Source organism: Tachysurus fulvidraco, chromosome 24, assembly GCF_022655615.1.
Source record: "Tachysurus fulvidraco isolate hzauxx_2018 chromosome 24, HZAU_PFXX_2.0, whole genome shotgun sequence".
Taxonomy (NCBI): domain Eukaryota; kingdom Metazoa; phylum Chordata; class Actinopteri; order Siluriformes; family Bagridae; genus Tachysurus; species Tachysurus fulvidraco.
The window spans coordinates 2,168,319-2,180,818 of record NC_062541.1 but is presented as its reverse complement, the minus strand read 5'-3'; the positions used below and the strand labels follow the sequence as shown (position 1 = coordinate 2,180,818).

Here is a 12,500-nt window from a genome sequence, read left to right as displayed (position 1 = left end):
CGTTGAAGAGGTTTAAACTGGCGCTCTGATTGGTCGAATTATTACTTTCCCAGGTTGCTGCCCAATGCGGTTACACACATAGGCGCATTGCCTGGTGCGCAAATGCACAGACAGTTGAAGTCAAAGCCATCAACGGTTTTTTACAATGCGTATTTTGACAAATCGTAGCAGCGTACTTTAATGTCTAAATGCGTATCTGCTACACAAAATGCGTAAAGGTTGGCAGGTCTGGCACTGACGTATCTAATCCCGTGAGCTGCTCTAGAAAACTAATGAACAGCTTCGACACATCAGCACTCTGAGGAAATGCAAATTAAACACAACATATGAACTGATGAACTAGTGATGCATAAGACAAAGGAAATGACTGATGATCTGCGTTCACCTTTAATAAGAGCGATGCAAATGTCAATGTGGAAATATAGAAAAAGGAAGCTGACTGAACTCAGGGAAGGTGGTGTAATAAAGATAGCAGACGTTTCATCATGAAGCCCAGACACACAAAAAAAATCATCAGAATAATTAAAAACCTCACACAAAGCCTGGAAAAGTTTAATATGTTCGATCTCCGAAGCTCTTACTGACCTCAGCTTCTTGCCATTATCTGCTATTTTGGTCTTGTTGAGGATTCCTGCCTTCTCCAGCTGTGACTAGAACAGGAAGTAAAAGTGAGAACATTCTGGAAAAGAGCTGTAACATTATAACAGGACATGCAGACAGAAGGTCAGACCTCCACCCTGTTTAATGTGTTAGAGCTGTGTGAGGACCAGACGGCTCGGATAGTTCATTACACACAAACACACACACACACACACAAATACGTACACACTCACACACATACACACAAACACAAATATACACATGCACACAACACAAACACACACACAACACAAACACACACACACACACACACACAAACACACACACACACACACACACACACTCACACATACACACACACACAACACAAACACATACACACACACACACACGCACGCACAACACAAACACACACACACGCACACACAACACAAACACACACACACATACACACACACGCATACACACACTCAGGCAGCTCTCACACATTTCTAAATGTGATGTCATCAGTAGATATCTGTGCGCAGGACATTCAGAGCAGTTAGTTCTGTTAGTTTCCCATGAACCCTTGAGACACCGAGAACATCGAACCTGCAATCCATCACCGTTTTTATAGCTATAACTCCACTGACTTCCACTGATGAGCCAAAGTGACACAAGTGGCCAATATTAGCTCGAGTCACAAGCTCGGATTGGACGATAGCTACTTCCTGTTACTGCTGTGACGTTGAGTAAGAGTCCCGGTGAACGAGCTGTTACTATAGTAACAATAACATATTCGAGCGGTTAGCAGACGTGCTACTGTCAGAGCTGCTGGTATAGAAAATGAATCAGAGTCTCGGAGTCCACAACGTCGTGAACTTGCAACTACAAGATCTGCTAATGAGGTAACAGAAAAAAGTCACTCAAATAAATAATGCCTCAGATGCCTCTGATTGGCATGATGACCTGCATCGACTCGTTTGAGGCATCGTCAGGATACAAACAATTTCCTAACAATTGCATTAACGCTTTTGATCGTCATTTAGATTCGATCTGTCAGTTACCGATGGTGGCAGTAACGAGTCAGGGTGAAACACAGGGGAAGTCAGTTGAAGGCGAGGTAAAAGTGTAATGGGACGCGTGTCCATGCTCCTGAGCGCACAATATTAGAACCGATCTGATTGTATTATAATTGGGTCCTGTGGACGTTAACACACATGGTGGTGAGGGTGGTGAGGGTGGTGAGGGTACTGGAGGTGGTGAAGTTGCTGGTAGTGAGCGTCTGTGCTGGACAGATTCCTCCTCAGCCTCGTGCCATCCTCCTTCGAGGAAAAGCATTGGACACTCATGAAACGGGATTTGTTAAAGCATTTGGGAATTTAAAAAAGTAAAGGAGAAAATGTAATACGGAGGATTTGTGAAAATGTTGTGAGAAGGTTGTGAGAAGGTTGTGGGGGAATTTTGAGAATTCAGCCCACAAATATATATAATATATATATAATACATTATACATAATAATATATATATATATATATATATATACATATAATTAATATAATACATTGTATATAATATATATAATTGTATAATAATTTACTTAAATTGTTTCTTTACATTCAGCTTCAATTCAACTCTGTTCCAGAGTTAAGAAAATTCCACAAATATTAGCAAAAATAAAATAAATTAAATTTCCTCCTAGGTGTTTTAATTTAATTTAATTTAATTTAATCATTCATTCATTTTCTACCGCTTATTAAAATGTCTCAGGTCACGGGGAGCCTGTGCCAACCCATCTCAGGGCACACACAAACACACACACTCTCATTCACTCACACACATACACACACACACACACACACTCTCATTCACTCACACACACACACACACACACACACACACACACACACTACGGACAATTTTCCAGAGATGCCAATCAACCTACCATGCATGTCTTTGGACCAGGGGAGGAAACCGGAGTACCCGGAGGAAACCCCCGAGGCACAGGGAGAACATGCAAACTCCACACACACAAGGTGGAGGCAGGAATCGAACCCCCAACCCTGGAGGTGTGAGGCGAACGTGCTAACCACTAAACCACCGTGATCCCCCATTAATTTAATTTAATTTAATTCATCTTTTTCCTTAAACTTTAACTTTATATTAACTGACTTTTAACCAATGAGAAAGGTAATAGAAAATAATAATAGAAATCCAATTGAGTTTTGTTTGTTTGTTTGTTTGTTTGTTTGTTTGCTCATGGGCACTTGCACATTTGAATATTTGAACTTTTTTCTGTTCATTTTTTAACTTTTTAACTTTAATATATTTTAATTTTTCCCATTATTTACTGATAATGTATGTATATGTTGTTTCTCAGGTCCAGACTGAAGAGGAAAAAAGGAAGCAGTTAAGAAAAAAAAAGATGAAAACATCAATAACTTCTTGAACGCCGGAGTCTAGGTGTTAATATGAGAAATGTCTTTAACCAGAAACATGTTCGTTCAGGTGTTTCTCACAGAGCTGCTCCATGTGGAGTGAGTTTCAGTTTCATTTGACTTCATTTTTCTGGTTAATGCAGATGTTGATTATTATTAGTGACTGATTTGGTTCTTATTATAAAGAAACCCTGATTAAGGGGTGTGTTAGTTACTTCTTTAGAACATAAATAAAAGGCTGAAATGTGTTCATGTAAAGGTGAAGGGAACCTTGTGGTGCCTTCAGTATATGTGTTAATATAAGAGAAGGAGGTTTGTGTACATGCCTGAGGCACATCCGCTGAATTCACAGTGCTCGATGAATCGGTGCTGAGATCAGAAGCAATCCTGCGGTGAGACGGAAAAAACCTCTGCTGTGAAGAGAGAAGAAATGCAGAGTGATGAGTTAATGACTCAAGGTGGCGTTTAATCACTAAGCAGGATATCAGACAAACAGTAAATAAACATGTTGGTCACATCTGCTACATCATAGCAAACAGGTCAAACTCATGCCAAGCTATACAGTTTACCCAGCAGCTGACTGGCAACAAGATCAGCTACATCAGAAATGTTGTGTTATCTGTGTGTAGTGTAGTCGAGTGTGTAGTGTGAAAGTGTAGTCGAGTGTGTAGTGTGAAAGTGTAGTCGAGTGTGTAGTGTGAAAGTGTAGTCGAGTGTGAAAGTGTAGTCGAGCGTGTAGTGTGAAAGTGTAGTCGAGTGTGTAGTGTGAAAGTGTAGTCGAGCGTGTAGTGTGAAAGTGTAGTCGAGTGTGAAAGTGTAGTCGAGTGTGTAGTGTGAAAGTGTAGTCGAGTGTGAAAGTGTAGTCGAGTGTGTAGTGTGAAAGTGTAGTCGAGTGTGTAGTGTGAAAGTGTAGTCGAGTGTGAAAGTGTAGTCGAGCGTGTAGTGTGAAAGTGTAGTCGAGTGTGTAGTGTGAAAGTGTAGTCGAGTGTGTAGTGTGAAAGTGTAGTCGAGTGTGAAAGTGTAGTCGAGTGTGTAGTGTGAAAGTGTAGTCGAGTGTGAAAGTGTAGTCGAGTGTGTAGTGTGAAAGTGTAGTCGAGTGTGAAAGTGTAGTCGAGTGTGTAGTGTGAAAGTGTAGTCGAGTGTGTAGTGTGAAAGTGTAGTCGAGTGTGTAGTGTGAAAGTGTAGTCGAGTGTGAAAGTGTAGTCGAGTGTGTAGTGTGAAAGTGTAGTCGAGTGTGTAGTGTGAAAGTGTAGTCGAGTGTGAAAGTGTAGTCGAGCGTGTAGTGTGAAAGTGTAGTCGAGTGTGTAGTGTGAAAGTGTAGTCGAGTGTGTAGTGTGAAAGTGTAGTCGAGTGTGTAGTGTGAAAGTGTAGTCGAGTGTGTAGTGTGAAAGTGTAGTCGAGCGTGTAGTGTGAAAGTGTAGTTGAGTGTGTAGTGTGAAAGTGTAGTCGAGTGTGTAGTGTGAAAGTGAAGTCGAGTGTGAAAGTGAAGTCGAGTGTGAAAGTGTAGTCGAGTGTGAAAGTGTAGTCGAGTGTGTAGTGTGAAAGTGTAGTCGAGCGTGTAGTGTGAAAGTGTAGTCGAGCGTGTAGTGTGAAAGTGTAGTCGAGCGTGTAGTGTGAAAGTGTAGTCGAGCGTGTAGTGTGAAAGTGTAGTCGAGTGTGAAAGTGTAGTCGAGTGTGTAGTGTGAAAGTGTAGTCGAGTGTGAAAGTGTAGTCGAGTGTGTAGTGTGAAAGTGTAGTCGAGTGTGAAAGTGTAGTCGAGTGTGAAAGTGTAGTTGAGTGTGAAAGTGTAGTCGAGTGTGAAAGTGTAGTCGAGTGTGAAAGTGTAGTCGAGTGTGAAAGTGTAGTCGAGTGTGAAAGTGTAGTCGAGTGTGAAAGTGTAGTTGAGTGTGAAAGTGTAGTCTAGCGTGTAGTGTGAAAGTGTAATCAAGTGCGAAAGTGTGGTCGAGTGTGTAGTGTGAAAGTGTGATCGAGTGTGTAGTGTGAAAGTGTAGTGAAGTGTGAAAGTGTAGTTGAGTGTGAAAGTGTAGTGAAGTGTGAAAGTGTAGTCGAGTGTGAAAGTGTAGTCAAGTGTGTAGTGTGAAAGTGGAATCAAGTGCGAAAGTGTGAAAGTGTAGTCGTGTGTGAAAGTGTAATCGAGTGTGTCGTGTGAAACTGTAGTGAAATTCTAGTGGAGTGGGAAATTGTAGTCAAGCGTGAAAGTGTAGTCGAGTGTGAAAGTAAAGTCGAGTGTGAAACTGTAGTCGAGTGTGAAGGTGTAATGGAGTTGAGTGTGTACGTGCAGTCAAGCGTGTGAATGTGTCTCACCGTGTCCTCATGTGGGACGGGTCTTAGGTTCTTAGGGACAGACTGTCCATCCTGCTCCAGGCCGTTCCCCAACACCTGTTCATACAGTTCATATAGGGTTCATATTTTAAGGCTTAAAGGTCATAATTGGAAAAAAATCATCTGAACTGAAAATGTGAAATAAAAATTCAATTGGGAAAAAAGAAAACCACATAAAGATGAGGTGAAAAGGACCACAGAAAGAGAGAAAAGATAGACAGAAGAGACCAATAAAATGAAGGAATGTAATAAACTATTAATAAAAATAATTAAATTGTGTCCCAAATGTCAGATAAAAAGAAATTGTGTTCGTTAATGAAGCAGGAAACGTGAACATGTTTGAGATAAACACCGACCTCCGGAAGATTCCACTGAGACACAGAACTGTCCTTTAAGTAATAATACAGTTTGCCTTTCTCGTCCTTCGACTGGATCCACTGTGGAAGAGACAGAAAGACAGTGGAGGTCACGAGCTCGAGCAGAAACAGAGCACTGGTGAGACATATAGAGCTATGGAAGCTTCAAGCTGCAGGATTAAGAGCAACAGGGGGCGCTGTTTACAATGCTCCAAACTTCAGAACCAAAGAAGCATGAACAGATGGGGATTTCATTACTCTGTCACCTAAAGTGATAGGTTTCGCTGAGAAAAGTAGAAACGACACCTTCTCCAGCAGGAACTAGTTTCATATATGGTTTATACTTATTTAATTATTTATTTATATTTATATATTTATGTTTTTACAGATGAAATAAAATCCCCAAATCTCTCCGTATTTGATTCTTTTTAAATTAACCGTGGATTTGATTTAAATCAAAATTTCCTGACACAACAAGCTAACGATTACATGACCTCAAGCGTGAAAAGTTTCACTTGAACACACTGCATCAACGACAGCTTAAAGTGAAAGTTAGTAACTCTCCACACCAGAAGGGGGCAGCACTCATATTTAAATGTAAAAATAATCTGATTTGATCTGTACAGCCAATCATGCTAGCGGTAGATCTAAGAATCTAGGATCTTAGATCGAGAATGTAGCGACAGCTGCTCTTGTTGTTTTTGGGGGCGTGGCCTGTTTTTTTAAGTAGCCATTTTGAACAGCCTACAGTGAACTACACAATTTATACATATTAACTTTGTTTTAAAATGTTTTTGAGATTGATTTACAGAACATATCCAAGATGGCGGCGCGTTCACAACACGAGGCCCGGCGTCTCTACAGATTTTGCGATTTGATAGTAATTTCTAGTAATTTCAGTATATACCTATATATTATACACACTGTACATATGTTTACATACAGTATATACCTATATATTATACACACTGTACATATGTTTACATACAGTTTATACCTATATATTATACACACTGTACATATGTTTACATACAGTATATACCTATATATTATACACACTGTACATATGTTTACATACAGTATATACCTATATATTATACACACTGTACATATGTTTACATACAGTATATACCTATATATTATACACACTGTACATGTTTACATACAGTATATACCTATATATTATACACACTGTACATGTTTACATACAGTATATACCTATATATTATACACACTGTACATGTTTACATACAGTATATACCTATATATTATACACACTGTACATATGTTTACATACAGTATATACCTATATATTATACACACTGTACATGTTTACATACAGTATATACCTATATATTATACACACTGTACATGTTTACATACAGTTTATACCTATATATTATACACACTGTACATGTTTACATACAGTTTATACCTATATATTATACACACTGTACACATGTTTACATACAGTATATACCTATATATTATACACACTGTACATATGTTTACATACAGTATATACCTATATATTATACACACTGTACATATGTTTACATACAGTATATACCTATATATTATACATACTGTACATATGCTATATGTCTATTTACACAATTGCTGCTCTTTGCACTTCTGGTAGATGGCAAAGTGCTGCTGTGTACCTGTACTATGGAATGACAAATATCTATCTATCTATCTATCTATCTATCTATCTATCTATCTATCTATCTATCTATCTATCTATCTATCTATCTATCTATCTATCTATCTATCTATCTGTTAGTACAGATCATATTAGCAAAGTGAGCTAACTGTACTAGCTCAGCAGAGACACCAGTGATCTCTGTTGCTCCTTTCATAGTTAATTTTTCTTGTATGCATGTTAGATGACAGGATACAATGAAACCAATAGTTCTACCCTTTTCTTCCTCGTTTTATACGTCAAACAGTAAATGGAAACTAACTGCAGGGAGGAATTAATGTTATGATCTGGGAAATTAAGTATCAAAACACTTTATTGAATCCTACTGAAAACAACTCAGTTCAACTGACACTTTGGTCCTGAAATCTCACTTCCATAAAACGCACACATCAAAAATAAACCTTAGTGTTGTTCTTTACCTGTTGGGGTGTGTGGTCACTGGTGAAGACCGTTTTTCCTCCTGGCTCTGTGGAGCAATTCCAGCCAGACGGGACAGGGTTCCCGGGGTCCAGAGTGATCCGAGGCAGAACGGGCCGCTTGCCCGGGGACAGGGGCGCGTCCCTGACAGCACGCTCATTCGTAGGGTAATCCTCCTCTGGTAGATAGGGCTGAAGAAAGAAAGAGAGAGGAAATGGAGCACTTTAGAAACAAGTATTATCCAAGTTGTTTTCTTTGGCTTTCGGCCTCCGAGCTTGCCATGCCCAGTATAACAGGTGTGAAGGAGGAGTGGCCTCTGTGTATGTCAGTACTAGTAAAGAAGTATTAGTGGAGATGGTAAATATAACTTGTGGTTTTTCAGAAAGTAATCAAGCTGTAGGACAATATTATTAATATTACCCATCATGCCATATGTTCCTTACCAGTCCTTCCTGCTGAGGGCTAAGTGGCTCGGGAGTGCCCCATGACGTCAGATTCAGCGTGGCGTTGTAGTAGTAGTGTCTCCCTGTGGATTCGTCTAGGAACTGTTTCCAGTCTGATCCTGGCGAGAAAGATGGTGGCAGTGAGGATGGAGCAACCACGGCAGGGATGAGCAGAGCCGAGGCTTCCTTGCCTGGGGGCAGATTGGGGCTCTGAGGGTGTGAGGCAGGGTAGAACATTTTGCCGTTGTCCTGCTCAGGTCTGCCCTGCCAATCAGGTGAGTCTGGAGCCGGACTGAGAGAGAGGCCTGGAGAAGAGCATGTGGACGTAGATGCTGGAGGTATGCGATTCACAACCTTTTTCAGCTCAGAGATGTTAGCGTACACCGCCATATTTGGGTTCTCGCGTTCCTGCTGAAAAGGGAAAAGGATTTGAGTTAATAAGATAGCGACAGAATCACCAGCATGATGGCAAGAGGATTGGGATGCTTTAAATGATTTCCAAATGCTCCTATGTGTTAAGGTCACAAGCTGCCACCGCAGGACCCTTGAGCCAGGCCTTTCAATTACCCTTCAAAGGCTCGGCGAGATAAATGTAAGTTGCTCTTTAATACAGTATCCGCTAAATACCGCAAATGTAAATGTTAAGGTACAGCTAATAAAATGGGATAGGAACTAGACTCACCAACTGAAGATAAAACAGCGCTCAGGAGTGCCTACGACTTCAAAGAACACGTTGTAGTCCCAAGTATTATCATAGCACTGAACGGTCTAACAGGGAAGTCACAAGACACACCAGAGCTTGTGCTTGAACTCGACTACCCAGGATCCAGAATGCAGACAGCTGGGTTCAGAAAGCTTCTCGGTCATTACGCATTACAGTGCAGATGTGAGGCGATGGGACGATTGAGCTATACAACGCTAACGCTAATATCAAACACTTTGCCGCTTCCTGCTCTCCGTGTGAATATTATACCTGTGCTAATATTCCCAGCATCATGTTAAACAAAAACCCATGGAAACCTGTGCAGGACAAAGCGATGTGGAGCAGCTAAATCCCTCAGCTGAGCCTTTCCCTTTATTCAGCACAAACAAAAGAGACAGAGAGGAGAGGAATCAGATATCCATCCCTGATTTCAGCCTCACACACACACACACACACACACACACACACACACACACACACACACACACACACACACACACACACACACACACACACACACACACTGTTTCTCCCAGATCACCGACCCCATTACAATCTCCTCTCAGTTCCTACTGTGTCATAGACCTTACTGGTAATATGATCCATTTTATTACTAAACTACTGGATTTAATGGTTCTTCTGACTGACATTTCTGACTGACACCTTTCTTAAAATAAAAGAAGAAGTTATTTCCTTGTTTTATCCCCGATCAGTCGGATCCGGAGTCGATCCAGAACACTGTGAGTGAGGAGGGAATTCTCTGGGGATGACACAATAGTCCCTGTCCGAACATTTTCGCTTTCACATGAAAACAAATTCGCTTGACTTGAAAACAATTACATTAAGGAAGTGAAAACAATCTGTTTACATGTGTGTGTGTGTGTGTGTGTGTGTGTGTGTGTGTGTGTGTGTGTGTGTGTGTGTGTGTGTGTGTGTGTGTGTGTATTTTTCTTCTCAGGAAACCAGCTGAACCTCTAAACTACCTGCACGAAGTCCAAACGGCGGATCACACCACGTCATAAAACTATTTATTATTTTTTTTTTTTACAAAGACGTGTAATGCAGAAACTCCCCTGGATCACTGTAACAGCTGTGTAGCAGAAATAAAAACCCTTTAATTCAAGAGGTCAGTGATGTAACAGTTAGGTAACTCAGTCGAGAAAAAAAACCCCACACGAACTGGAGATAAGGCGAGCGGTCTGCTAGTTAGGCTCCATAAACTGGGGGAAATGTGGCACTAATGCGTTTCCCAAATGCCCGTGTGGCCTCAGGGGGCAGGAAACACAGTAAACAGTTCTGATGAACTTTCCGCTGTGTGTACCACAGAAACTCAAATAGAAATGCCATCGAAACACAACAGAAAGCAAAATGTGGTGCGTTTTTAAAATGCCCTCATTTGTGTTGGACCCTAATTGACGTGTTCTGGCGTGAATCGTCTTGTGATGTGTCTTCATCCAAAAAAAAAAACCCCAAACCACATTTTATCGGCATTCTCGAGTTTTAAGGCTACATGCTCTCCAAACGTCTGGACTGATAAACACACCAAAACCTGGTTATTATTAATGACACCACAGTCCCGTCTGTGAGGAATTCTGCATTCCGATTGGCCGAGAGGTGCCGAGAGGTTTAATGTGAAAGCTGCGAACATCGGGTTGACATGATGGTCCTCGATCACACGGCAGATCCACACAAACGGATCAAAAAGTAAGGAGACGTTTACCGTAACATTCACAGAAGGAGTCTCCGGTGGTGAAGAGGTGAAGCTGGAACATCTTCAGCAGGACAGAAGAGTTTACACTTTGTTGTGGTTTCTTATCGTCATAAGCTGCCTTTTACATTTAATTTAAGAGACAGGATAATGTGCAGGAGTGACTGCGTGCAGCTGCTATAACATAAGTGAGAACAGGAACTAACTCTACTCACAGGGTCATTAAATGTAACTAGAAACAGATAACATTTAGGGCATTTAGCAGACACCCTTACACAGAGTGACTCACAACTGAGGGTTAAGGGCCTTGCTCAGGGGCCCAGCAGTGGCAGCTTGGTGGTGGACCTGGGGTTCAAACCTATGACCTTCCGATCAGTAGCCCAACACCTTAACCACTGAGCTACTGTACCACATCCCTATAGACAAAAAGTACAAGGTGTTCATTACAATACAAGTGTATTGTAGGCAAGTTGTTGTAGTGTAAGGGGAATAAAACGATTCAGAATGTTCTGGAAAAGAATCCAGTCTGCAGTGGGAACAGTAACTCTGCCTCATCGCACCACACCGGTGATGATTATTCAGCATTATGTATCAACACAGCACACGGTTTCGGTCCTTTGTCATTCATTCATTCATTCATTCATTTTCTACCGCTTATCCGAACTATCCTTTGTCATATAAACATAAAAATGTTAGAACCACAGCAGACCAAAGAGCAAAGAAAATGAATCGTTTCAGGACGATTTCACAGATCAGCTCGTGGGATTGAAGCTCGTCAGGAGATCGATGAAACCTTCAGGTTTATTAACGATAATGTTTCTTCGTCAAACACGTGCATGCGAATATTAGAGTAAAAATGAGCTGGGCTGCAGGATTCGTGTCTAATGAACAGATCGTCAAAGTAAATAAAACGTTTTGGAGAAAAAGATCGTTTATTTAAAACACGTTACACACACTGACTCTGACAGGCCTCAGTGATGTACAGTAGTGTGTGTTAATGTTCTTACTGACTCCAGATTGTCACACACACACACACACACACACACACACACACACACACACACACACACACACACACACAAGATCCCCTGTTCTTACCTTGGGAAACTTCAGGAAGGTCACCAGGCCGGGGGCGAACCTTCGACAAGCACCACGGATCATTTCATCCACCGACATCGCGACCAAAAGTGCCAACAAGTTGTTACATGAGAAAAAGCGTCCAAGATGTGGAACACAAACGAAGTGAGTTTCAACCACATGTGCAGTAGAGAGTAAAAAACAGAAGTTCTTCTCCTTTTTCACGTTTCATTTTTTTTTACTCAGAAACAGGTTCAGTAACCGTCGGCAACAAGAGGAAGAGCGAAACTGTATCTGTGTATATACGTGAGTGGGAGTAAGTGACAAAAAGCTATTACACAAATAAGGGTGCTGTGTTGATGTTCTCTTGAGTTTTACACACACACACACACACACACACACACACACACACACACACACACACACACACACACACACACGCCATGGATGTTATTAGTGGGTGGAGGGCACACTGATTACACAACAGCAATTTCCTCTGTAGGACGAGGATCGAGAGCTCGAGTGTAAACAAACATTTTCGTCCTCGAGAAAGAGAAAATAAAACACGTTTAAAAGATAAGCTGGAACGTGGACATGAGATCGCGCTGAAACAGCAAAGGAGAGCAGAAAATAACACCTGAGCCTCTCTTTGCTCTTCAGTCAGTGAGAAGCTGAAAGATCTCCAGCTCACCGCAACACCAACATTTGTTATTGGTTGTTATTCAAATGATACCTGGACACGCCGAGCTCGG

The 12,500-nt window shown here is 41.2% G+C and overlaps 1 protein-coding gene across 7 annotated transcripts in view; it reads right to left on the bottom strand.

Annotated features, from left to right (window-relative positions):
* arhgap27l (Rho GTPase activating protein 27, like) overlaps window positions 1–12,500 on the bottom strand; it is a 42,392-nt gene that overhangs the window by 9,505 nt on the left and 20,387 nt on the right. The window contains exons 3-9 of one of the 7 annotated variants that reach the window (XM_027154886.2): window positions 8,261–8,668; window positions 7,820–8,008; window positions 5,696–5,776; window positions 5,322–5,396; window positions 3,344–3,430; window positions 1,800–1,904; window positions 586–650 (exon numbers count right to left, since the gene is read on the bottom strand). In XM_027154886.2, the coding sequence (XP_027010687.2) occupies window positions 586–650; window positions 1,800–1,904; window positions 3,344–3,430; window positions 5,322–5,396; window positions 5,696–5,776; window positions 7,820–8,008; window positions 8,261–8,668 (1,010 nt within the window). Of the gene's footprint in view, window positions 1–585; window positions 651–1,799; window positions 1,905–3,343; window positions 3,431–5,321; window positions 5,397–5,695; window positions 5,777–7,819; window positions 8,009–8,260; window positions 8,672–12,500 lie in introns of all 7 variants that reach the window. The other 6 variants (XM_027154885.2, XM_027154887.2, XM_027154889.2 and 3 more) reach the window with 6 other exon arrangements.